Genomic DNA, 27,454 nt, shown 5'->3' with positions numbered 1-27,454 from the left:
GAGGCTGCCTGGAAGGGTGATATACTGAATGAAGCCAGGCCTGGAAACAGTAAAGGTGACGTCTGGCATCTAGAGTTACGTACATACACAAAGCCAAGTGACCCAGGAGCTGAAGGCAGGCACACACTGCTGTTGCTGGATTGAATTTGGAGGTTTTGGGAAAGGAAGGCTATAGCGTGGTGCCTCTCCTTTAGGAGTTAAGCCATGGCAGTGAGGCAAACCCATAGCTGGACCAGGGCTGGTCACTCAGCTATGATTCACCCCTCCAGAAGAGCCTGCAGTGACATATCTCTCAGGCATGCTTCAGCAGCTTATCCTTGGGCAGGGTCCAAGTCAGATGAGCCCAGGCACTCCAACTGCCAAAGCTGTAAGTTTGTCTATCCAATAGCACCACTCAGCTAGGGACCCTCCTGCTGCCTTGCTGTGTTTCAGATTTCCTAGACTTTCAGACTACCCTTGATCTTGTCCCTATTCCAGCCCCAGTTTTGCCCAAGCCTTATTCCAGCCCACTCCCACCTTGTCTGTGCCCTATTCTGACCCTGCCCCAGCCCTGTTCCTGACCTGCTTCAGCCATGCACCCACCTCCTGACCCCCAGACCCTTGGACTGATTCCAGCCTTTAGCCTGTTTTCAAACTCTGATTATGATCCTGATTTGGCTTTTCTATGGACTCTGGCCCTGGTTCTGACCCCAAGCCTTTCCCCAGACTTCAGTTTCAGCACTGCCCTCAGCCTGTTCCTGGCTGTCCATCCAAGTTTGACCCCTGGTACTTCTTCTTGGGCACTCCTCCAACAACGAGGCCTGACCACCTAGAACCCACAATCTGATAATGGCTGTTCTGGCATCGAGGTCTGCTCCTATGAAAGTCAGTCATTGAGTCAGTTTTAATTGAGATTTGTCCAAATTTAATTTCAGGCCCAGATGAGAGAATGTTTGATGACTAGGGTGTCATTTTGGACCTGAGCACTTAATGCTGCCCAGACTAGACAGTCATCTAGATAGAGGAATATTAAATGCCTGTATGATGGAGATGGGCTGCTATCACTGACATGCATTTGGGAAAGTTCCTCGGGGCTGATGAGAGACTGAAGAGAAGTACTGCATGCTGGTAGTGGTTGGTGCTTACCACAAATTGAAGATTCTTCCTGTGACAAGGATGTATCACAATATGAAAGTATGTGTCTTGTAAATCAAGGGTAACACCAATCTCCAAGGAAAGGATAATAGAAGTGAGGGTAACCATCCTGAATCTGATCTTTTGGATGAAATAGTTAAGGTTTGTTAGGTCTAGAATGGAGCGGAGACCACCAGATTTCTTGAGGACCAGGAAGTACTGGGAATAGAAGCCTTTTCCTCTGTGCTGGTAATGAATTTCGTCTATCACTCCCAATTCTAGAAGGGACCACAGCTCTTGAAGTAACATGGTCTTGTGAGAGGAGTCCTCAAAAATGGATGGGGAAGGTGGGTTGGGAAAAGGGAAAGATGTAAATTGGATGACAGATTCCTCCTTTACTGTGCTGAGTACCCATTTGTCAAAGGTAATCAACCACAGTAAAAGAGGGATAGGCATTATCTGAAAGGAGGCAATATCATTAGTGCATTCTTTTCAAGGGAAGGATCAAAACGATTGCTTCAAGGATGCAGTCATCTGGTGAGAAGGACCCACCACAGTTGAAGATGGCTGGTGTCTTTGAGAAAAATCTTGTCCTTCTCTTAGAGGCATATGGAGGTCGCTGATGGAAAGAAGGCCTAGAACAGGGTTGTGGTTTAAATTGTTTCCTTTTAGTAACCAGAATGTAGACTCCTAATGATCAAAGTGTTGCATGAGAGTCTTTCAATGTGCTCATAGCAGCATTTGTTTTGGCGGAACACAATTTAGAGTTCTCAAAGTGTAAATTGTCAGTTGTAATTTGCATCTCTTTTGGAATACTGGAAGACTACAGCCAGGAAGAATATCTCATAGAGACAGCAGTTGCCACAGAAGACAAGGTGGTGTCAGCAGCATCTACTGCTGCATGAAGAGATGTCTGAGATGTATATTGACCATTGGAAACTAAGGCGAGAAATTGTTCCCTATATTCCTCCAGCAATTTATCAGTTAACCAAATTATATTTAGATAAAAGAGTGAGATAATTGGCAACTCTCATTTGAAGCATGGCAGTGGAATACGCCTTACAACCATATAGCTCAAGTCTCTTTCATTTCTTATCCATGGGAGTGGCCTTAGATTGGGATTGGCAAAATCATTCATTAACAGTTGCGACCACCAAGGAATAAGGAGATGTGTGGGTGAAGAAATAATCAAAATCTTGTTGAGCAAATTGATCTCTTCTGTCTACTCTCTTAGCCAAAGGAGGTATATAGACTGGAGTCTGCCAAAGAGTCTTCTCTGGGTTTAGTAGATGTTGCTGATAGGAAGGGTGACCCCTCCTACACCAGGAGAACCTGCACAATCTCCACCTGGACCTCTACAGAGGTAACTATGCTCCTCATGAGGTCCTGAAAAACACTGAAATCTTCTGGATCGTGCGGAGAGAGAAGTTGACTCCAGAGTTACCGCTTCATCTGGAAAACATGAAGAAATGTGAGGAGGAACATCTGGTGACCCCTCCAATTATTCCCCCTCCTCCATAGAAGAAGATTCCTGCACTACAGAAGGAGGAGACTTTCTCCTAAAAGGTGCATGAGACGGGGGTCGAGAATCTTTTGGGGCATCCAAAGGCCAAGGAGGAAAAGGCATGGCCTGAGACATCTATGGTGAGGGACCCCAAGCTGAAACTCCTCTGTAGGGAATCCAACCCTAGTTTTTTGGTCTGGTATTTGAAGACCTAGGGTAATCTAAAAGATCTGGAGGAAGAAACAGAGTCCTCTCTCTCAGAGTCCAAAGAAGAAACATAAAACATCCTCAGGATAGGGAGGAGCAGTTCCCGTCAGGGTTCTAGAGGAGGTCTGGGTATTGGAGACAGATGAGGTTCAAAAGCAGACAATGGTTGGGGCAGCAAGAGGCAGATAAACTTGTCAGTGCTGGTGGTGCCAGTAAATCCACAGAGTGCATCAACAGTGCCACGTGCATCATCATTGTCAGTGGAGCCAGCATAGCTGCAGAATGCATCAGTAGTGCTGGATGCATGGCTGGGGCTGGCATAACACTGGTCTACAATTTTTGAGAAGTCGTCTGCTTCAGAGATAAAATGTACTATTTATTATGTATTTTGATGTGCTGAATTCAAATATGGCAATAAAACAACTGATTGGCTACTGTTTCTAAGATATTTAAGTTTTTACATTTTATGTCTATGTATATTGTGTAGATAGTAGAGTTTTAATCATAAATTGTAAACCTAGGTCTTTTCATGTCTTTATGGTTGCTTTACATGATAATATTTCACCTGTCCTGTTTATGTAACACTTTAAAAATCAGCAAAAGGGTTATCTAAATAAAATGTATTATGAAACAAAAGGCAAAAAACTATTATGTACATAGTTTAGTCCTATTCAGTGTCTACTCGGCGCTTCTTGGCTTGTCTCTTGTATTCATTAAATGGAGCATCTCTTGTCACTGTCCAGCAATAGTCTGCAAGCATTGATGGGCTCCATTTGCCCTGATAGTGTTTCTCCATTGTTGCAATGTCCTGGTGAAATCACTCGCCGTGCTCGTCGCTCACTGCTCCGCAGTTCGGTGGAAAAAAATCTAGATGAGAGTGCAAAAAATGTATCTTTATTAACATGTTGCAACCAAGGCTTTTGTATGCCTTGAGGAGGTTTGCCACCAACAACCTGTAGTTGTCTGCCTTGTTGTTTCCGAGAAAATTTATTGCCACTAACTGGAAGGCTTTCCATGCCGTCTTTTCCTTGCCACGCAGTGCATGGTCAAATGCATCATCTCGAAGAAGTTCACGAATCTGAGGACCAACAAAGAAACCTTCCTTTATCTTAGCTTCACTTAACCTTGGAAATTTTCCACAGAGGTACTTGAAAGCTGCTTGTGTTTTGTCAATGGCCTTGACAAAGTTCTTCATCAAACCCAGCTTGATGTGTAAGGGTGGCAACAAAATCTTCCTTGATTCAACAAGTGGTGGATGCTGAACACTTTTCCTCCCAGACTCCAATGATTGTCAGAGTGGCCAATCTTTCTTGATGTAGTGGGAATCTCTTGCACGACTATCCCATTCGCAGAGAAAACAGCAGTACGTTGTGTATCTAGTCTGCAGACCAAGCAAGAGAGCAACAATCTTCAAATCTCCACAAAGCTGCAAACTGATGTTGGTCATAGTTTATGCACCTCAAAAGTTGTTTCATGTTGTCATAGGTTTCCTTCATATGGACTGCATGACCAACTGGAATTGATGGCAAAACATTGCCATTATGCAGTAAAACAGCATTAAGACTCGTCTTCGATGAATCAATGAACAGTCTCCACTCATCTGGATCATGAATGATGTTGAGGGCTGCCATCACACCATCGATGTTGTTGCAGGCTACAAGATCACTTTCCATGAAGAAGAATGGGACAAGATCCTTTTGATGGTCACGGAACATGGAAACCCTAATGTCATCTGCCAGGAGTTTCCACTGTTGTAGTCTGGAGCCCAACAGCTCTGCCTTACTCTTGGGTAGTTCCAAATCCCTGACAAGGTCATTCAGTTCACCTTGTGTTATGAGGTGTGGTTCAGAGGAGGAGGATGGGAGAAAATGTGGGTCCTGTGACATTGATGGTTCAGGACCAGAAGTTTCATCCTCTTCCTCTTCCTCGTCTGACTCAAGTGAGAATGATTCTGGTGCATCAGGAACCGGCAGTCCTTCTCCGTGGGGTACTGGGCGTATAGCTGATGGAATGTTTGGATAATGCACAGTCCACTTTTTCTTCTTTGACACACCTTTCCCAACTGGAGGCACCATGCAGAAGTAACAATTGCTGGTATGATCTGTTGGCTCTCTCCAAATCAATGGCACTGCAAAAGGCATAGATTTCCTTTTCCTGTTCAACCACAGGCGAAGATTTGTTGCACAAGTGTTGCAGCATATGTGTGGGGCCCACCTCTTGCCTGATCTCCAATTTTGCAGCCAAAATAAAGGTGATAGGCTTTCTTAACCATAGTGGTTATACTGCGCTTTTGTGATGCAAAAGTCACTTCACCACAAACATAGCAGAAGTTATCTGCACTGTTCACACAAGTATGAGGCATCTCTGCTCACTTTGGCGAAACAGAAATGTGTCCCTTTGCAAAATCAAACACTGACAAATAAGAGAGCATGACACTGTATGATTTCTAGAGCTGATATAGGGCAATTTGTTCAGCAGAGTGATGTAAGCTTCATTATGATTGCATCATCCATGACTTCTAGGAATAACATGATGCAATTCATATCATGTATGATGCAATACCAGCTTCAGATTGCATCATTCATTGTTTTGCCTAAAAAGCAAGTACTGTCCAAACCCAGCCATAGATTTATTCATAGATCCAGTCAAAGATGTATTTTAGTCATTTCTGGTTTAAATTGAGATCCCTTCCCTTTATAACTCACTTATCCTCTGCCATTCCCAAGTCAAGGGTCGTATATTCTGACCCAATAGCATATCTTGAAAACTAGAGCCAATCAACAATTTTAAGCATCATTTTCGTTCTCAGTGACCCAGAATTAGTAAAGTTTGACTACATTTATTTCAGAAGCATTTTGGCTGTAGAACAGTGTAATCAGTGAGAGCATAAACAGAGCTGGCATGACTACAGAGGGCATCAAGGGAGTTGGCAGAGCTGAGATAGCCACAGAGTGCATTGACAGCACCTGTTGCATTGATGGTGCAAGCTGAGGATTCAGCTGCACCAAAGGGGTGTCAGGTAAGGAAAAACCAAGGATGGTGCTGAAACAGACTAAACTAATGAAGGAGAGGAAGAAGGATCCAGCACAGGTGAAGACACCAGTTTTGGCAGCCATATCAGAACCAGAGTCAAGGGTGCCTCCTCAGACAGTATTGGGGAACACTCAGATTTGTATGGTCAAGAAAATGTATCAGAGGACTTAGAAGAGTTTTTGACAGAGTCAGAGTCTGGAATGCTTCCAATCTGATAAAGAAGACAAAGCATGAGGTTTCTCGTCCAACTTGTGCTTAGGTGAGAAATGGCTGGAGGGGTACTTCAGGTTTAATCAAAATCCACTGTTTCATGGTCAGGGTCCAGTTCAGATGCACGCTGCATTACCTCCTTCATGAGGTGAATCTTCAAACTACTGTTTGTTTTTTTTAGACCTGGTGGGGAAGGACTTACAAATGGAGCCATTTGTCATTCATATGTCCCTCACCTAAACAGATCAGACAACTGGCATGCCTATCCATGACAGGAAAAACAGCCCTACACCTTGCACACTGTTTAAATTCTGGGGGATTTTTATAATAAATCTCCCAGGAACTTGTAAAACTACAATGACTAACTAACTAAACTATTAAACTATTAAGACACTAACTAACTATATATACAAAGACTCAGAAAGATGGTTAACTGAAGCAGAGCAATGGGGAGCTCCAACTGTCACCATGGGCAGTTAAAAGGAACTGAGAGAGACACATCGGTCATGCCCTTTATGCCCTACCTGACAGCATGAGGGGAGCAGGGGTTCATGTGCCACCTAATGGTAGTACTGACAAAAGCCTCTGACTTGAGGGCACTAGGCGCACACACACCTACAGTGGCATGTATATGTGCACAATCATTTGAAGGAGAACTTCTTTTTCTCTCTTTAAATTTTAAATACTTTATACATTTAGCCAGTTAGGTTACTGCTTTACTTAGTACAGTAACTCCTCGCTTAACATTGTAGTTATATTCCTGAAAAATGCTATTTTAAGCTAAACAATGTTAAATTAATCCAATTTCCCCATAAGAATTAATGTAAAAGGAGGGTTAGGTTCCATGGACATTTTTTCTGCCAGACAAAAGACTGTATTTTGTGTGTGTGTGTGTGTGTGTATATACACATACATATACACACACACAGTATATGTTTTAAATAAACAATTTAATACTGTACACAGCTATGATGACTGTGAAGCTTGGTTAAGGTGTTGAAATCAGAGGGTGGAAGAGGGTGGGATATTTCCCAGGGAATGCCTTACTGCTAAATGATGGGCAGTTCAGCTGCCACCCCCTACCCCTGCCGTGTGCTGCTCCTGCCCTCTGCCTTGGAGCTGCTCCTGGGAGCCTCCTGCTCTGTGGAGCTAAGGTATAGAAGCGGGGGGAGAGGGACACCCTGACATTAGCACCCCTCTTCCCCCCACCTCTGCACAGCAAGCAGGAGGCTCCTGGGAGCAGCTCCAAAGCAGAGGGCAGGAACAGCACACAGCAGTGGGGGGCAGGGCAGCTGAACTGCCCAGCAATTGATAGTCTGCTGGGCTGCTGCCGCACAGGGAATTTAGGGGAGCAGGGAGCTGATAGCGGGGCTGCCGGCCCGCCCTGGTTCCACCAGCTAGCTCCAACAGGCTGCTCTTTCTGCAAGCCGTGGACAAAGCAGGTGGCTGCCAAACGTTATAAGGGAGCATTGCTCAACTTTAAACGAGCATGCTAATTGATCAGCAATGTAACAACGAAACAACGTTAACCAGGACGACTTTAAATGAGGAGGTACTGTATTTGAAATAAGTAAATTTGATACCTGTTGATAGAGACGCTCCCAGTAATCCTGTGTCATCAGGCGGAACAAGGAAAGAAAGGCCCAGCCAAATGTATCAAAACTTGTGTAGCCAAAATCAGGATTTTCCCCAACTTTGAGACATATATATTTATCTGGACAGGAGCTACAGATGAGAACAGAAAAGTGATGAAAGCTTCAAATGTGCAAATTTAAAGGGAAGCAGCTTCAATTCATGTGTAAGTTTAGAATATATTCAACTATATTGAAACTCAAATATAGGGACTCACTTCTTTTGTGAGACCTGCAAACAGTATCCCATGCTATGCAAATGTCCTCCACACCTCTGTGATAGTTTGGTGGGGAAGAGGGACATAGAGTGGAAGGGTAGAGACAGTAATACAAAAACAGATGCACACAATTGCATTTTTAATGATATATATGTATATATCTGTTTGTGTATTCTATATAATATTTCTTATTCTAAGTTAACACTTCCTCTGAGTCTTCCAGTGTATCTTGTCTTAACACATAGTCTGACTGAAATCACAGGGAATATGGGTACAAGAGTAACTGTTTTGAGGATTGACCTCTACATTTAGGGAGGTGGTGGAATCTCCTTCCTTAGAGGTTTTTAAGATCAGGCGTGACAAAGCCCTGGCTGGGATGATTTAGTTGGGAATTGGTCCTGCTTTGAGCAGAGGGTTGGACTAGATGAACTCCTGAGGTCCCTTCCATCCCTGATATTCTATGATTCTATGATCTATTTTTAGCACTTGGACTAGATGACCTCCTGAGGTCCCTTCCAACCCTGATATTCTATGATTCTATGATCTATTTTTGGCACTGTGAGCTAAGATGATTTTTAGATTGTGAATTATAAGACCTTCAAGGCAGAGGCTGACTTTTCTGTATCTTGTGCAGAGCAGAGCACTTGCCAGATTGTGGCCCAGGCTTACTCAGCCACACAAAAACATAAGGGGAATTAAGACCCTCCCTCCCGAAACTCTCCCACACAGCCTCCCTGTATCTCAACTGCAGGGACAGGGCACTGGGTAGAAAAGAAAGCTGGGGTTACATGCTTGGTACTTTCCCCCTGCCACACTCAGGCCTTGAAAGCAGGCAGGGAGTAGGCAGAGCTTTGGCTCCACAAGCCCATCCCCATCTGAAACTCCCCAGCCTTTTTCTCAATCTTCTCTTCCTACATCACTGGGGAGGGGAAAAGTTTGGATTAGATTTTTTTCTCTCTGAAATGATGCACCCATTCTTATTAGAAACACTGAAGTTAATCCTACTTCCTTCTCCACATATCATTCTTTTAAAATATAATTCACTAAATGGAAATGTGTATTAAATGCATTCCTGAGAAGAAAGTCAAAGTAATTGCAAGAACATCTGCCAGGAGGCCTGGAAATAATTTAGACCTGAGTAAGGAAACCACAGGTTTGAGCTTTATCCCCTATCCTTCATTAAATTGTCTTATTATTTGTATATATCCTTGTTCCCATTACTGTTGTTGTTAGGAACATGAAATCTGTTTTTCACATTAATCACTGGTGGACTGAGTTAAGCCAAAGAATATGAAGCAAAGAAAGAAAAGAATCAAGAAAGATTGTAGATTGCAGTTACCCAGCATCTGAGCCATTGCCACACAACAAGCTATCAGTGGTGTCATTCTTCTTGAGAACATTTTCTACAATAAAAATGGAAGCATAGTAAATCAAGAATACTTTTTAACATCAACCCGCTAGATTAATATGAATTGTAATACACACACACAGGTAAAATAGGCATTTGATGATTTAAAAAAGTTACTCATGTGTAGAGTAGCTGGAGTTCTTTAAGATGTGCTGTTCATTCCACTCGTTGCACCTCATGCACTAGAGATTAGAGTATTTTAGTGAGCAGTGTCCATTGTGTCCCTGCATGTACCTTAAATGTCCTTATGCTTCCATACCAAGGGCATAAAAACATGGTGCATGCCCAACTGCCACTCAGTTCCCTTGCCACTGCAGAATCCATACATAATAGGACTCTGTAGTAGTTGGGAACAAGGGCAGGTCCTGAAATACATATATATGGACAACACATCTCGAAGAATTCCAGTTACTGTGTAGGTAAGTAATTTTTCTGTCTTTGAGTTGTTCCCTCTCTCTCTCTCTCTATATATATATATATAGTGTACTCTTGATAACTCCCAAACTCTCTCTCTGCTTTCATGAGAGAGATTCCTGAAAAGAGATGGGAAAAGGGAGTGAGGGGTAGGTGTACAATGGAATCGTATGAAGTAACGTACTGAGACAATCTGTCTGTTGTTATAGAGACCCATGGCTCCTGGAAGAAGTGTAGATGGTTTCCAAATAGAGGGGGAAAAGGGTCTAGATCTATCAGAATGGTAGTGGTGCAAATCCTGACCAACCTGTCAAAATGATTGCTTACTCATAGATCCAGGGTAGGATGTAGGGTGATTATCACAGGTGTTTGCCAAATATTTGTACATGGTCCAATAAACCATCATTAATGGGGAGTGTCACACACCGTGGCATTATGGCATGGAGAATGTTTAGCAGTTTCTGTGGGGACTCCTGCATCTCCACTAATGGACTCTGGAGGAACTCTGCTATCTGCTTTAGCATTTCTTGGAAGCTCTTACAGTCATCTGGATGAGACAATGTAGAGGAAATCACTGCCTCGTCTGAAGATGAGGATTAAATAGCTATAGGCACTTGTAAATCTTCAGTCTGAGGATGTTTCTCCTCCTCATAAATTTCCTCTATTGGTTGAGGATCATGTGACACCATCTGAGGCATTGCCCTGAGCCCCTTCCTGCACACCACACCCCCTCCCACACCCCGCACTCCCTCCCATACCCCAACCCCCTTCCTCAGCCCTACATTCATGGCACTGCATGCAATTTCCCCACCCAGATGTGGCCCTCAGGCCAAAAAGTTTGCCCACCCCTGTGCTAGACATTAATATCTCATTGGATTGTATGTGCTATCATCCTATGTGAAGTTATGAAGTTTGGCTATGTATGTGTTACTGAAAAATGATGTGAGGTTGAAAATACCCACAAGCAGCCTTTCAGGTACAACAGTAAAAAGGCGAAACAATGTTAATGGCTCATTGAGGAAAAGCACACAAGTACAAGGCTTACCCCAGGAACTGTGTACAATAGAAACCTCTCAGAGCTAGCACTACACAATGGGAACTGTTTGACCCAGGTCACAGCAAAAGAGCTTTCCAGCAAGTGTGAAGAAGATATAAAAGAGGGAAATGACATCATGATGGTACCTCACTTCTCCCTAAAACAACACACCTGGAAACACCCGAGGAAAAAAGACTGAATTGGGGGAAGTGATGGTCCCAGGCTAAAGGTATTTCTAGCCTGTGTATGAAAACCTGGGAAACCCAAGTTGCAAAGCAAAGACAGTTTGTACATTAAGAATCTGCCAGCTTGTTTATTTATCACTCAGGGTGAGAATTTGCTAATTCATATCCTATGTTAAGCTAAGTTAGCAGTTTTGTTTATTTACTAGGTAATCTGCTTTGATCTCTTTGCTATCACTTATAATCACTTAAAATCTATCCTTTTGTAGTTCATAAACTTATTTTATGTTTTAATCCAAACCAGTGTGTGTTTGACTAAAGTGTCAGGGGAAAATCTCAGCTTGGTCACCACAAGTGTGTATGGTCTTCTTCACATTGAGGGGGAGGTGGACTGGGTATTAAACCCATATACTAGCCAGATTTGACCAGGGCAGGATGGTACTGCTCTGGGGTCCTAGGCTGGGAGGCTGGTGGTTAGAAAGCCTGCATGTAACTGCAGTTGGGTGTGTCCCTACCTGTGTGAATGCTGGTGAAAGTGCAACCTTGGAGGGCTCTGCAGCTTTTCACAGCAGCACAGTGTGAGGGAGCCCAGGCTGGTGGGTCAGAGGGCTCAGTGGTATCCCAGCTCCAGGTGGCAACCCGTCACACATGCAAATACTTTTTCTGGTGTGGTTCCTCTGGTGTATTTTGAGATATTTCTTCTGCATAAAGCTCTTTCTTCCCTTGGTGCATCTAACTAGTGCCTGTCCTCTGAGAATGCTTTGGTGTGTTTTCACATACCTCTGTTCTCATCCATACTTTCAGCACTAACTGTGGTCATGACATACATATGGAATAAAGAGATATAGAACGTATTTCAAGGGAAAAAATCAAGCAATTTAGCTGAATCTTTAATAAAACTGTTCACAGGCCACATCAAAACACATAAATGTGTAGCCTACTTAAACATACAGTTTTCTGTACAGTTATAACTGTTCAGCACACTGTACAGGGCAGAACTTCTGGGAATTACATCAGAGAATGAGCTAATGTGCATTTCAGTTACTATGGTATCATACTGGGAAACATAGATGAATATTATCAGAAACTTTGGGAACACTATTTCCAATACTTTAGATGAGTGGGGAGAAGGGGGAGAGAGAGAGAGACAGAATTGTATCACCAAGAGCAGAAATTATCCCAGGACATTTGCAAACCACTCTGGCATTTTGATGACTAATGTGTTGTGGTAGCAGTTCATTGGTATTTTCAATATCATTTGCAGTGCAGGAGTCTCTCTCTCTCTCTCTTTCTCTCTCTCTCTCTCTCTATATATATACAATACTACAATTTTAAAAAGAAATAAGAGGGCAGTTTACCTGAATCTTTAGTAAACAAGTCAAAGGAGTCCCATGTCTTATCATCTGAAGTAATAGTTCCGTTGGTGTAGTTAAAACGCCTGACACACTTATGTCTCAAATTGCCCTTAAAGAGCTGGAGGCCTACGAGGGCAAAGACACTCAAGCAGAAAAGGGTCAGGATCATCACATCAGTAAGTTTCTTAACAGACTGGATCAGTGCACCTACAATGACCTTCAGTCCTAGAGAGATGAAATTCAACAGTGTATGGACTGAGAAACTGATACACATACGGTATACCATTCTTTTTGAGATTTAAAACAAGATACAGCAGCCACCGTTTCATATTTACTGGGCCAGTGTTACATGCATCTTTGCAATACGAGCATAGTCCAGATGAGCTAGAAGTAATCAACATGAGAAATGTAGTTTTTTCCCCTACACACATTTATCCCTAGCACTTTTGCGGGGAAAGCAGGCTGTATGGAGGGCAGAAGACTTATTATGTTCTTCCCCCACGTATTGCACCCTCCTCCATGCAAGGATCAGGATAGTCTGTCTTTCATAATCTAGAAAGGGGAATAAGCATCATGCTAATAAAATTTACAGTGATGCTACCTAGGGAGGACCTGTGAACACTAGAGACATACAGAAAATAATACAGACGGACCAGACAGAGACCAATGGACCAGATTCATTGACCTTATTCAAGTTTTATACAGCCCTTCCTTAATCAGGCAATACCTAATTGACTTTCCTGATTAAGGAATAAGTAAAAACTGAATAGGATCTGACCCAATAATAATAAATAATTATAAAGCACAAGTCTGTTGAGGTATTGACATTGCACAGTCAAAAAAAATGATAAACAGGAACAATTAGAAGGGCTTTCTGTGTAATAGACATTATAAAGATCAAACAAAATCATCAGACATAAATAAACAAAATAAATTAGATGGCAAATTATTTCCAGTGCTTAAATCATTCTGACTGGGTCAACAATCCTGAGACACCATCCATGTCCACAAATTCAGTGGTATCTGTAACAGCTGAAAGTTATACAGATAAAAAAAGACAGAAGACCTGCAAAAAAAACAACCAATAATAAAGTTGGAGGAGAAAATCACTTGTAGTTGGCAGAAAATATTCAAAGATCTGGGCTTCTTACCTGGGACTATTGAAATGGTTTTTAAAGCTCTCAGAACCCTGAATGTGCGAAGGACTGAAACACTGCGTAGTCTACTAAATATCGATACATATCTGTAAAATCAAGACATGACACAATATGCTATTGAATGAAAAAAGCAACTATTTTATATGCCTTTTCCTAACTGCTAACCTTTCTGAGTATATAATATCTTGTGCATTAACAAACCACATGTCAAGGGCTCATCCTAAGTATTATAAATCTATTTCTTGGTTACTTCAAATAGAGTCTATTTACATGGCAGTGCTTGATTATGCATGTTGCCAACGTCCTACAATACACTTTTAAATTTAAACTAAAATAACACAGAAATTATTCAAAATTATGTATTTAAAGCAGAGGAAGAAGAGAATAATTTCTTTTTGACCAGATCCTCAAGTAAAACTTCAAAGTATGCCTCCTCCCTAGACCCACAATAAAGCTACCAATTCCCCTGCATCACAGGCCTACCTCCTAAAAAAAAAAATCCATCTATTTTCCTCCCTAAAACAAAATGAATTAAATCTCTCCTTTAGAACTGTGTCCCATATTCCCATAATGCAAAGCAATCTGTTCTCCCCCCAAATAGCCCCATTCCACAAAAGATGCCTAACATCCTCCCATAACACAGAGTCCTCAATAGCTATCAACTACAGTCTTTGCTCTTCTCTGCTTCTCAGCTCTATCTGATATTACCCCTTCCTCCCCACCCTCCACACGCACGCATACACACACACACACACACACACACACACACACACACACACAGTTCTTTTGGCGAAGCAGGAGGTCAAGCTTGAGACTTTGAGTGAGTCACGACTTCACAGGCAGAGATATTAATGAGGTGACTCAGAATGTTTCTCCTAGTTTATTTTATAAACAATCTGGTTTGTTTGGAGCAAAGATGGGAAAGACCACAGCAAAGCTTCACTTACACACACTAACAGAGGCACGTGTAGCTCCACATTTCTCTTTTCCCTTAATGGTATCATTTTGATATTCTTTCCCTTAGAACAATAGCCAATAGTGCCAAGTGAACTAGTAACAAAAAGGGACCTATGGATATAATCGAACTCTACAGTCCATGGCTGTATTTGTGTGTGTGATAGGAAGTTCCTCGTCTCCTCTTTGTTGACTGGGCTGCAGTCAGTGTGCTGTCACTGGGAGCACAGTGAGTGAGAAGCTGTGTATGCAGACAGCTCAGAGGAACCCTGTAGGGAGTAGCTCCAGCCACTGTTGGTATGGAGTATACTCCATACCATCTACTACAATGAAATAATTGGAATCGCTATGGATGATAGTATTGCCTGTTTATTGCCTTACTGTGATAAAAAGAAACCAAGACAGAAGGAACTAAAAGACCCAGTGCCTTTGGAACTCACAACACTCTGGAATGTTTGGAGTAATCAAATAAAACCTGGACTAATAGGTTCTGCCTCTTGTTGGTATTTATATTTGAAAGGAAACTAACATAAAAATGGACATCCCCTATGAGTCCTGAGCTGTGGATTGCAAATATTCTTGACATGCTTGTGTAATAATAGGAAGAGTCTATAATACAATGGCTTAATGGGTTTGATTTTATTTCCCTCTTGTGGCTGCCACTGAAATAGCTTTCTAATTTCAGTAGTTCAAGCTCAACTTGTGTTTCTGGTGACGAAATCCCAGATTTGATTCACTGACTACAATGGTGTCTGTATGTATGTCGCCAAAGTGCCTTCATACACATGCATGCACGCACACACACTTCATGACACTACAGATATTAAATCTCACTGCCTGTCAGGTCAGATCCTTTTCCTATTTCAAATAAAGGGGCTGTTGATTTCTATGTAATAGAATACAGTATATCTTATTGCTGTCTTTGCTCTCTATGCAGTCCCTTTTATCCTCTTTTGAGGGACTGGCATACTGTTGCTATCCTCTACACCCTACAATGAAGGGGATACAGGAGCACTAGATAGTTTTTCCAAATACAGTTTGTGACGGGTTGGATCACAGAAACCCCCTTGGGAGCTGCCACCTGATGTGCAAAGACTACCCCTGCTTCTGCTTTCCCTGCCAGCTCAGGACTCCAACACCCTGTCTTGCTGAGCCAGACACTCCCGTCTGGCTCCAGACACAGATCCAGGGTCTGAATCTCCTGTCCCAAAGCTGCAAGTTTACCTGAAAACAGCTCGCAGTAGAGTGCTTGTCTTTAGCACTCAGATGCCCAACTCCCAGTGGGGTCTAAACCCAGATAAATCCGTTTTACCCTGCATAAAGCTTATGCAGGGCAAACTCATAAATTGTTCACCCTCTATAACACTGATAGAGAGATATGCACAGTTGTTTGCTCCCCCAGGTATTAATACATACTCTGAGTAAATTACTAAATAAAAAGTGATTTTTATTAAATACAGACAGTAGGATTTAAGTGGTTCAAAGTAGTAACAGACAGAACAAAGTAAGTCACCAAGCAAAATAAAATAAAATGCGCAAATCTATGCCTAATCAAACTAAATACAGATAATCTCACCCTCAGAGATGCTTCAGTAAGTGTTTCTCAGACTGGACATCTTCCAGGCCTGGGCACAATTCTTTCCCCTGGTACAGCTCTTGTTGCAGCTCAGGTGATAGCTAGGGGATTCTTCATGATGGCTCCTCCCTCTCTCTGTTCTCTTCCCCCCTTTATATATCTTTTGCATAAGGCGGGAACTCTTTGTCTCTCTGGGTTTCCACCCCCCCTCACTGGAAAAGCACCAGGTTAAAGATGGATTCCAGTTCAGGTGACATGATCACATGTCACTGCAAGACTTCATTACTCACTTGCCAGCACACACATATACAGGAAGACCCACAGGTAAATACAGCCATCTGCAGACAATGGGAGTCATCAAGATTCCAAACCCTCATTAATGGTCCACACTTTACACAATTACAATAGGCCCTCAGAGTTACATTTTCTATTTCTAGTTTTAGATACAAGAGTGGTACATTTATGCAAATCAGATGATCATACTCAGTAGATTATAAGCTTTGTAATGATACCTTACAAGAGACCTTTTGCATGAGGCATATCCCAGTTACTTACATTCACTTATTACCGTATTTTCTCTAAAACTATCTCAGTTACATTATATTGACTTATTATCAAGTTTTTATAAAACCATATAGACTGCACAACGTCACACAGTTATTGCTCCTTAAAATGATTTTGTATCTTGGGTGCAAAGTACAACAATTTAGACACTTCAGTGAAAAGTTAGAGAAAAAAATCAAAACAAGCAAAAATACTTTAGCTGCATGATAACCCTTAATATACATATACACCCTTACTTACGCCATAGCAATGACACTGGAATCCAACCAATTCCATGGATCTCGAAGGAAAGTGAATTCATTCAGACAGAATCCTCTTGCCAATATTTTTATCAATACTTCAAAAGTGTAAATGCCAGTGAAAGTGTACCTGGGGAGTAAAGTGTCCAAGAAATGCGAGAACATTAGCAATTAGTGGAAGAGGCACATTCAGCGTACTCACTCTGTGAGCTGCCTTAGAGCCCCCAGGAGCTAGTCCAATGGCCCCGTTGAAGATAATGGAGAGGCTCCATCGATTTCTACGGGTGTTGGATCAGGATCTAACTCATAGGCAATTTGAGATATTAGCTGACAGCAGTCTGGATGCAGTTACCAACATCTGTGTCTGCAGCATATTCACTTGCCTCTGACAAATTTCTTTGCTAAAATTTTAAGGTGTCTCAGATTGGGCACTCTAAATTTGAGGTATCCAAAATCACAGGCGAGTTTTAAAATTTTTGAAGATAATTCATATCGTCACCTGGCAATGTGCCAAAATAGCTGTATGTTGGTCAGTTTGTGAGTCTGGGAGCCATTTCTTTAAAGAACATTGAAAAACCTACAGAAATACAAACTTACAGGATCTTCATTTTAAAGGCAGCATTGTTTTAAATGGAAATTGTCAGTAAATGCTCTGCTGGCTTTTCTGAGTGCACTTGTCACTTCAGCAAGACCGAGGTCTCCTGCGGGAATTCTAAAAGCATCTGATACTCAGAAAATATGATCAGAAATTATTTAACAGCAATGTTGCCCTTTACACTGAGAAAAAATATTCTGAAAATCCTGTCTGAGTTCATTCAAACAGATTTTCAATTCTCACAGCATATAATATTCTGTCTAAATTCTGACTCCCTTACATAGAAACTTAGGGCAGCGCACCATTACAAATGGAGATGTATATTAAAATCATGACACAGTTTTCTTCAGATATTACAGTTAGCAAAGTGGATGAGCTGATAGACTGAAAGTTGTTAATTTAGATGCTGATCCTGCAATGTGCTCCAAAAGAAGAGGAGATACAGTGATGTTAATGGGATTTGTGCAGGTGCAGGGAGCCAGCTACATAGAGTTCATTACAGGATTGCCAGCAGCAAGTGTTCAAAACTCATGAGTGAGGCCTGAAAAAGTCACACGATTGGCCTAAAAATGACATTTTAGAAATAATACATTTGGGGTTCTTTTTCTTTGCTTTCTGTTGTTGAGGCCATTAGGGTTCACATTTTCAAGTTTTCCTCTACAACTAGGAGGGCTAGAATTGTACCTTTTTTTTTTAAATCTGAGATTTTCAGGTTTTAACATGACTCCAGGAGCTAGGGCTTTAAGACAAATACTAAATATTGTGATATTTAGTGAAAGTGATAACATTGCAAGAACTGGCAATGTAGAAGACAGAGTTCCCACAAGCAAAAAGCATCTGACAGAATATTTTACTAGAGCAAATAGTGCACAACTCAACATCACTGAAAGAAATTTAAAAAGACAAAGGATCACATTTTAAAATCCTTATTCAATATTGACAGTGGTGGGAGACTTGTCTGGATAAGCAATGAGTAAAAACTGAGGAAGGACTTCAGGGCTTAGAGCAATGAAAGGTGGAAGAAAGATAAACAATAAAAGAAATTTAGCACTTTTTTTTCTCCTTCATGGCTCAGATCCTGCTCTCCAATGAGTTACTCTGGATTTACAATGGAGCAAATGAAAATAGATGATGGCCCTATTTCCACAAAGTAATAATCCTGAAGTTCTAACCGAAGCAAAAATCCTACTGACTCCAATATGGGGTGGAGGGATAGCTCAGTGGTTTGAGCATTTGCCGGGGTTGTGAGTTCGATCCTTGAGGGGGGCATTTAGGGAACTGAGGTAAAAATCTGTCTGGGGATTGGACTAGATGACCTCCTGAGGCCCTTTCCAACCCTGATATTCTATGATTCTATGACATTACCTTGTGAGAGGACTACAAGATTAGGCTAATTGATTAGAACTAGAGAATTAGGAAAAATAAATTCCTACAGAAATACTTACTCAACATAGATGTTCCATTCAGGAGCTGCAGGTGACTTAGACTTCTGAGGAGAATCAAATATAGCCATGAAGACACAATTGGTTAAAATAGTGCACATAATAAACATAGTGAACCATGTAAGTAACAGGAGTTAAGGTAAAGAACATTATTGTATACTCAGAAAATATCACTAATACACAAAGTGTTTTAACAGTTGTGGATTTAATATTTTATTCAAATTCTATGACATGCTTAATTTTATTTTGATGTTATTCATTTTAATTAATGTCACTTCATAATACACTATTATTAACATTATTTATAATACAGTAGCATCTAAGCAACAAAGATTGGGACTTCGTTGCACTAGGCATTGCATGTAAAACTTAATAAAAAACAGATCCTGCCTCAAAGGGCTCAGTGTCTAAATAGAAAAGAATGACAATGAGTGGGGAAAGGGATGTATTTTTATCCTCATTTTACAAATGAGAAACTGAAGTGCAAAGAGATAAAGACCCCAGATCCACAAAGGTATTTAGATTTCAATGGAAGTTAGGAGCCTAAGTAACTTTGTGGAACTGGGCCAAAATGACTTGCCCAGGGTGACACAGATAGTTGTGACAGGTGGGAATTGAATCCAGATGTCAATGTCCCAGGTCAGTGCCTTAGCCACAAGACCATCCTGCCTCACACAAAAACCATTTGTTCAAAAAGATACGTGTGGAAAATATATCACTTCTTGGCACTACTCTCCTTCTACCCTTCCTCTTCTCTCATATAATTTGTTATGCTCATTTTGTGGAGTCTCCATCTTAAATTGTATTATAAGCTCTCTAGGGCAGGAACCAGGACTTTGTATGTGTCTGTACTGCATCTGGCTGGTGCCCTTGGGCACTAATGCAATAAAAGTAAAGGTAATAACAGTGACTTCCTCATGAAACTCTGAGGCATGTATTGCATTATGCCCTTTTTACAGATGAAGAAACAGAGCGGTTAAGTCACTCATCCAAGATCACAAAGAAAGAGCCAGGAACATAATCCAGGGAACTAATCCTGATATCACTGACACTGATTTTATAGTATAGTAACTATGGGTGTAAGCCTGAAAGCGGTGCCAGTGGTTTGCACTCCCACATACACAGGATCTACAAAAGCACTGAGCACAGCTCAGTGGCATCACTGGTGCAGATCCCCTCTTGCAACTGGCACAGAAAGCTAAGCAGATACAGTCACCACATCACAGATGTGATCCATGTGCACCCAGCTCTGGAGGAGTGTGCAGAGGGCAGAAGGGGTGGGACACCACACTCCCTATGGACATGCAATTCAGGAAGAAGGGTTGCATGCAGAAGATCTTCCCTCCTCAAATTCCTCTATGCCTACCAGCTGCAAGTTTAGGAGCCATCCTTTCAGACAGGGACCTCCAGAGACCCAACAGCTGCACCAAAAGCACCATGGGCCTGAACACGGACAGCCCTGCTGGAGAAGGGGCATGTCTGAACTACGCTTGCCAGCCCATGCGACCACACTTCAGCATGGTGGAGAGGTGATCCTAGACAAAAATCTCCCTCCCTGTACCGTTGCAGAGCCATATGCAGCACCTCTCCATCAGACCCTGTCCCCTGCTACTAGGATGGACTTTGGATTACAGAACGTACTTCACCTCAGGGTGCTCATAACACCTTTGCAGGGCTCCATGTGATTGGTGGCACTCTGAGATCCGTACAGTGGCAGGATCATGCCCTCTCTTGGGTCTAAGTATCACTGTGGTACTCCAGTGTAACTTCACAGTGTAAAACTGATGAAACACTCTAGTGAACCAAGCACATTGACTTTAATGACATTACTCCCAACTTACACAGGTATAGTGAGATCAGAATTGGGCCCTCGGTTACCTGGTTTCCAAGACCATCCTTCCTCTGTACAGATCTATCCCTGTACTTTCCAGTTTCATACACTAATAATAGTCATTTCTAAAATCATTCAAAATTATCCGTGAGCTATCCGGAGCACATGTATTATTGTTTTATAAAAAGGCTAGAGCTAGCATATGGTCCAAAATATAATAAGCACAGTATGACACCCATTATCTTGTATTATTATTAAAAAATAGAATGAGTAAAGCCAACTGAAAGGATATTTGTGTACCAAAATTTTAATCACTGCTCTTCTGATCGGATGAAAAGGGCTAAGTATACACAAGGCATGTGTGGCAGTAAATCGGAAGATTGTTTTTCCTTTGTTCAGTACCATAAATGTCTTTAAAGAAAACAAAACATGAGAGATAATATGAAATATATTAAACTTTTACAGAAATTGAATTGAGGATGTTAATGGTTTGTATTTGTGGCCAGAGCTGCAGATTATAGGTAAAAGTTTGATGTCTGGACTTGCACTTTGTTTAAACGGAAAGACTTTTTTTTGGTAATTCTTGTCTATTCCTTTTGATTTATTATATATTTATACCACACAATTTTCAACGAATCAGTAAGAAATATTGTGTACTATGGAGAACACATTACATGTCCTTTTTTTCCCAAGGAAAATTTAGGCTATTAATTAATCAGTTGGAAGTTCTCAGTAGGAAACTTCCTTCTTTAGCCCTGATCTCAAAAAGAATTTGCAAAGAAGTCATTTTACTCATGTCAGTATTCCCATTAACGTAAATGGGACAACTCATGTGAGAGTCAATTTACATACATCTGTAAGCATTTGCAGGATCAGGGCCTTTATTTACTGAACCACTTTCTCAGAATTCACTAATATCGACATTACAACTAGTCCAGAATTTTTCAATAAAAGTTTTTCATCAAAAAATACTGATTTGTCAGACCTGAAACTTTTCCCACAAAATGCTGACATTTTAACTGGGAAGGTTTTTTCAGGTCCAGGGTAGAATTTCTGAAAAACCAGGGACCCTGGAATTTCCGCTAAAAACTGGAAAAGGGGAGTGTCCTAACAACTGGGATATACAGTCAGTCCTTCTTCTTCCCTTTCTCAATTTCTCTAGTTGGAGCTCTTCCACTTTGAATAAATAATTAAATATTCTTTGGACCAGAGAGAGACCAACTCTATTGCTCAGTTGTTTTGGAACTCACCTGGGCATATGGGAGACCTGGGTTTAAGTCCCTGTGCCAATGAATATTGAATTATTTATACAAGATGTAACAACTGCAACAGGAAAGACTTGGAAAAACCCATCCCATTAGCCTGGGGAATAGGGCTTGAATCAGAGTGTGGGAGACATGGGTTCAAGTCTCAGAATCTCAGGTATATTTTAAAGACTAAAATATATTCTATAGAAAACATTGTTGAAGAACTGGTGGTTCTGTAAATATATATATATATATATATATATATATATATATATTTTCTGTATTTCCTTATTAAAATTTGTAACATAGGAAATAGACTGTATTAAGTGATTCTGACTATCAGCAGCCTTTAGAGAGAGGCTACATGTAATGTAGTGTCTTTGATCAGCCTACACATAGGTCTAGTAGGCTGGAAGATACTTTAGATAAACCAATAACTCTGTTTTCTGTCATCATGTAGTAACAGATTTTTATATTGTGTCCAATGTTATATTCAGTGTGGGTGAAATTCATCTTTGTGGAGAGGGCTAACATACACCACCAAAGTCCCACTTGAGCCCTATTTGGATAGCTTAAGCAGAAAGTACGAGGTGCATATGCCTCGTGCTGATTAATTTCATTCTGTTTGATTAGTAGATTGTACAGTTAAGGTTTTATTACATTATCACTTCGTACTCCAAGTATGTTAGGTACCTATTTTATTATAACCTGATTTAATACAGCTGTCTTAATATAATCATTCAAAGGAAGCACTGCCAAATTTAGCTTTCTGACCCCTAAACCAGAAAAGGCTCTCTACTAATAACTGGTCAAGGAGGCATAAAAATCATAGCCCTCAGCATAAGCATTTCTTCTCTGCACATCTTAATAAAGCAAAGTTTAAAACAACAAACTTTTTGGATGGCTCTAACCTTGTGGTCACTGTAGTAAGGGTCAAGATCCTCCAGTGGTTCCCCAATGAGCTCCTGAGGGGGATTTCCATAGAGAGCAGGCAGTTTCTGGAAAGCCTTCAAGTCAAGCTGGGGCCGAGGTTTCTCTTCAGGCTTCTGACCTACGCATTCCTTCTTGGCAGCGATTCGCTTCTCAATAGCAGCCAAGGATTCACGCGTGAACTTGCAGAAATTGTTAGAACATGGTAGTGAGAAGTCAGCCATCTTTTCATCCTTTTCCTCCTGTTACAGATTGTATCCCTAGTAGTGAAAACAGCTAACAAGAGGTATCAACATAAGTGACTACCAAAAACCTGTCAAATACAACCAACAACAGTTAGCTTTGCAGTTGTCTTATAACTGCACCTGCTTTGGTAGCTGTCAATCTCCTAGGAAAACAAAACAAAACAAAACAACCACCACCAACCAGAACTTGCATTACTTATTAAATGAGATGTCTTATGTGACAAAGTCAGGCTGGACAGCTGTAAGAGAGTGGTGGATGTCAGATATTTTAGCCTTTTTCCATGTAAACTAACAAGAGTTTATCTCGGGTCAATCGGGGGTTTCTGGAGACCAATTAAGGGCTGCCCGAGACCTTTACAAACCCCTCTTCTGGTGAAAGAGGAGGGGACGCAAGCTGCTGCAGGTTAATGGCAGAGGGAGATAGGCTTCTCCAGAGTGAGAGGCTGCTCTCCTCCCTGTTTAGGGGACAGACTGGCACACCAGAGCCAATAACAAGGCAGCATCCTCCCCCAAAGTGTGGGGTAGGAAAAGATATCCCTTTTATTTTGTGTTGTGAATTTGTTTCTTTTGTTTGATAGAAGAGTACTCCTTGGACCTTGAAAATATGGCTAGATAAATCCGGCATGAGAAAACAAACACTCTGCGAAGTTGGGGTGATTTACTCCAGCACCCCCCTCCCATTGCAAGAGGAGGAAGTGCTAAGCCCAGCAAGATGGAGGAGGTGCCCTGCCACATTTGTTTCTTTCTCTTCATTAATTCCATCAAAGAGTAGCAAATTTGCTTTCTTGAAAAAGGAGATAACAGATTCCTTCCTTGAAGCCTGGAAGTTCCCCCTTGCTGTCGCCTCCCTCCAATCAATAAGATTCCCCCTTGCCCCCAAATGGATGGACAGCAGGGGTCCACCATTCTATGAACTAAGTGTTGGAACCCAACTGCCAAACTCCAACTGCCATGGAACCAGTTGCTACCAGTGTTCTATCTCCATCTCCTGTAAAAGGGGCATACAAAGCAAAAATGTAAAAGCATCTTAAGCTGCAGGCTGAGAATAGGAGCCCTGCTGAATGGCTGCTTCTTGGAGCAGCTAGTCCTGGAACCCTCAAAGGGAGAGGCAATTCTTGATTTAGTCCTAAGTGGCGCACAGAATCAGGTCCAAGAGGTGAATATAGCTGAACCATTTGGTCATCGCGACCATAATGTAATTTAATTTAACATCCTTATAGGAAGAAAAATACCAAAGAACCCCATCACAGTAGCATTTAACTTCAAAAAGGGGAATGTGATGGGGGTGTTCACACCACATTAGACTGGAAAGTGTTAATGAGGGTGAGAAGGGCCAATTAACTAGATGGGCTACATCTGAGGGGAATTAGGTGGCCTAAGTAACCCCGATTGACAATGGAGCCCAGCTGAAAAGGAACAGGAGGGGCTAGTATAAGGCCAGGAAGATGACAGCAAAAAAGGGCTACAGTGAGCAAGGCTGCAGTCACTCTCTAGGCATTAGATAGAGAAAGGAGGAAACCTACTGGAGGAGAGTAGAAACCCCAGGGATCCAAGCCCTGAAGAAAGAGTTTACCCAGAAGGTGGTGGGGTGGAAGCCTGAGAGAGGGTGTAGGAAAAGATTAAAGCAAACAGCAGCGAAGTGGGACATTGCAGACCTTGGCCAATGATTAGAGGATCCCTGGGCTGGAAACCAGAGTAGAGGGTAGGCCTAGGTTATCCTCCCAGTGACTGGGAAAGTGGCACAGTTAGGGCAGTCGACATGAAGACTGCCTGGGATGGTTTATCCTGTGGGATTTTGTCACCAAAGGAAGGGGAAAACACATAATGATCTGGCCAGAGGGCCAAGACATGAAGAAGGACCAGCTGAACCACAAAAAGGGAACACTGTATGTCCAGAGAATGAGAAGGGATGCAGTCTGAGCAGTGGGAAGAAGAGGGCATATCAGACATTAGGTCAGCTAATCTCCAGACATGGCTGTAACATTGCACCCCATAATGCTTTATAGAAATATGCTTATGAGTGTAAATATGACATAACTGGAATATGTTTTATGCTAGATATGCCATGTAACATATCTCTGCAAAGGTTATGATCTACTGGATATACTCATCCTATTTGTATGCATGTATCGTTTTTGTATTAGAAGTTATGAATATTGGTTATGTACCTGTTTGATTTTAAGTAGCCTCAGTGAAGCATTTGGTCAGCTTCTTGAGAAAAGCCTACTCTCAGTAAGTGCCCAATCAAGAAACACTTAAGCTGACAATCAACTTCGAGAGATGCCAATCCACATCTCAGCTTTCCAGGGAATGTGGCATCAGCCTGTAAGAAACTGAATCATGCATGGCCATGGGACTTGCTCATGTGACTCCAAAACTCCATCTTGGAGCTGGATCCTGCATAGGAGAAGGGAAGAGGTTTCCACCCAGAAGAGAGAGAGAGAGTATATAAGCCCCTGGGGAAACCCCTCCACGTTGCCTTCAGCTGGCTCAAGAGAGCCTCTCCACCCCAAAGGATGCCTGAAAGAAACTGGAACAAAAGGACAGTAACTACAGGGGTGTGAGTGATTGCTAGACCCAGACTAAAAGGAGGCTAGTCTGTCAAAGAAACTTAATGGAACATCTCTGAGGGTGATTTATACCTGCATTTAGTTTTCTTACTGTATTAGGCTTAGACTTGCATGTTTTATTTTATTTTGTTTGTTAATTTACTTTGTTCTGTCTGTTATTACTTGAAACCACTTAAATCCTACTTTTTTATTTAATAAAATCAGTTTTTACTTATTAATTAACCCAGAGTAAGTATTAATACCTGGGGGGAGGGGCAAACAGCTGTGCATATCTCTCTATCAGTGTTACATAGGGCAAACAATTTATGAGTTTATGAGTTTAACTAAGCATTAATTTGGGAAAACACCACAACTAGGGTACATAAACACAAACCATGAGCAAAAGACCCACCCCCAAGTAAGTTGGGGCATCCTTTTCCCCTCAGGGTCTTAAGTCAAGCAACCCAAAAGTCCCTTTAATGTGCCCATCTCTTCTCTGTATCTCACTTACAGTTGCTATCCTTGGCCAGTTCAGCCCCAGAGTTCAGAGGTTCATCCACAGAGTTTACCCCCCACCCTGTATGGAAGGCGGGGGGGGGAGGTAAGGAGGCACCCTACACACTGCACTGCTCGGGCACACCTCTGTGGGGCTCTGCTCTGGCCCTCTCCACCAGCCGCCCTGCTAGCCGCTTGCCACACCTCTCCAAGAGCTGCCCTGCAAGCCACGTGCCATGCCTCCTTGCCAGCCACCCTGCTAGCCCTTGCCGCACCTCTCCACCAGTCGCCTTGCTAGCCACTTGCTGCACCTCTCCACCAGCTGCTCACTCATCACAATGTCATCAGCTCCCCCCACACACTTAACTCAGCTCTCAGTGATTTCAGCTGTTAGTGGGGGAGCCTCCCTGCTGGTGCACATTGGGCAGTCTCTTGCAATAGAGACACTGTCCCAAAGTTGGGCTAATACTTAGGCCTCGGTATCAGTGATTTCACCTCTGCAGCGTGGAACAAGACTCTCAATTGAGTCTAAATTAACTCTTTTCTTATACCATGGAGAGAGGAAGGGTCAAATGGTGTCTAGGACCCTTAAACAGGGCCCACACCACCAAGTACAAGTACCTGTCCCCACCCTCTCTCAACCCATTAGGCTTTGGAACCCATGTCCCCTGCCTAGCAAGTGCTGCTATGTTGAGAGTGAGTCCCTCCATTGGGGTATGCCAGGTACAGTTCTGCTGCCCTTGGTTCACACAAGAAGGATAACAACCCTTTATTATTCCTGCCCCAATAACAAGGAGACTGGGAATCCAGCACCAGCCATAAGTGATCATTTGGGCAAGCAGTCCCATCATGTTGAGCACCTAGGCAGGGTGGGTGTGGCCATGCAAACCAGATCAGCTTCTGAAGTCTTTTTCCACAGCTCACCACTAGATGTCAGGGGAGAGCTCATCCAGACTCTGCTTATACACATATTTTATGGCTTTTTGCTTAATTAGGTTATGTGAGCAAAGAATCAATCGATCTACTATACACAGAAGGAATTTTTTTTGACAGTGCCCAAGTGATTTAGGAGCCTAATTCCCGTGGGGGTTTTTTCCAAAAGGGACTTAGGCACCTAGGAACTTAATTGCCATTGACTTTAAATGATTCTTGGGCTCCTAAATATCTAAATTATATCTGAAAATGGGACTTAGGTGCTTTCAAAAATTTTACCCACAATGACTGTACATATTTTAAGCTCAGAGAAGCATAGAAATATTTGGAGGAATGTGATTCAAGACATATGAAATGTATGAAATGGACAGAAGGGAGTTTTGTAT

At 42.0% G+C, this 27,454-nt stretch overlaps 1 protein-coding gene across 1 annotated transcript in view; it reads right to left on the bottom strand.

Annotated features, from left to right (window-relative positions):
• The window catches only part of LOC117872003 (sodium channel protein type 5 subunit alpha-like), a 101,159-nt gene that overhangs the window by 66,382 nt on the left and 7,323 nt on the right, over positions 1-27,454 (bottom strand). The window contains exons 2-9 of the mRNA XM_034759934.1: positions 22,828-23,122; positions 20,962-21,080; positions 18,842-18,958; positions 16,803-16,931; positions 13,463-13,554; positions 12,315-12,536; positions 9,256-9,319; positions 7,651-7,792 (exon numbers count right to left, since the gene is read on the bottom strand). Coding sequence (XP_034615825.1) covers positions 7,651-7,792; positions 9,256-9,319; positions 12,315-12,536; positions 13,463-13,554; positions 16,803-16,931; positions 18,842-18,958; positions 20,962-21,080; positions 22,828-23,070 — 1,128 coding nt within the window. The 5' untranslated portion in view covers positions 23,071-23,122. The remainder of the gene's footprint in view (positions 1-7,650; positions 7,793-9,255; positions 9,320-12,314; positions 12,537-13,462; positions 13,555-16,802; positions 16,932-18,841; positions 18,959-20,961; positions 21,081-22,827; positions 23,123-27,454) is intronic.

This window comes from Trachemys scripta, chromosome 2, assembly GCF_013100865.1.
Source record: "Trachemys scripta elegans isolate TJP31775 chromosome 2, CAS_Tse_1.0, whole genome shotgun sequence".
Lineage (NCBI taxonomy): Eukaryota > Metazoa > Chordata > Testudines > Emydidae > Trachemys > Trachemys scripta.
This window is presented reverse-complemented; position numbering and strand designations above follow the sequence as displayed.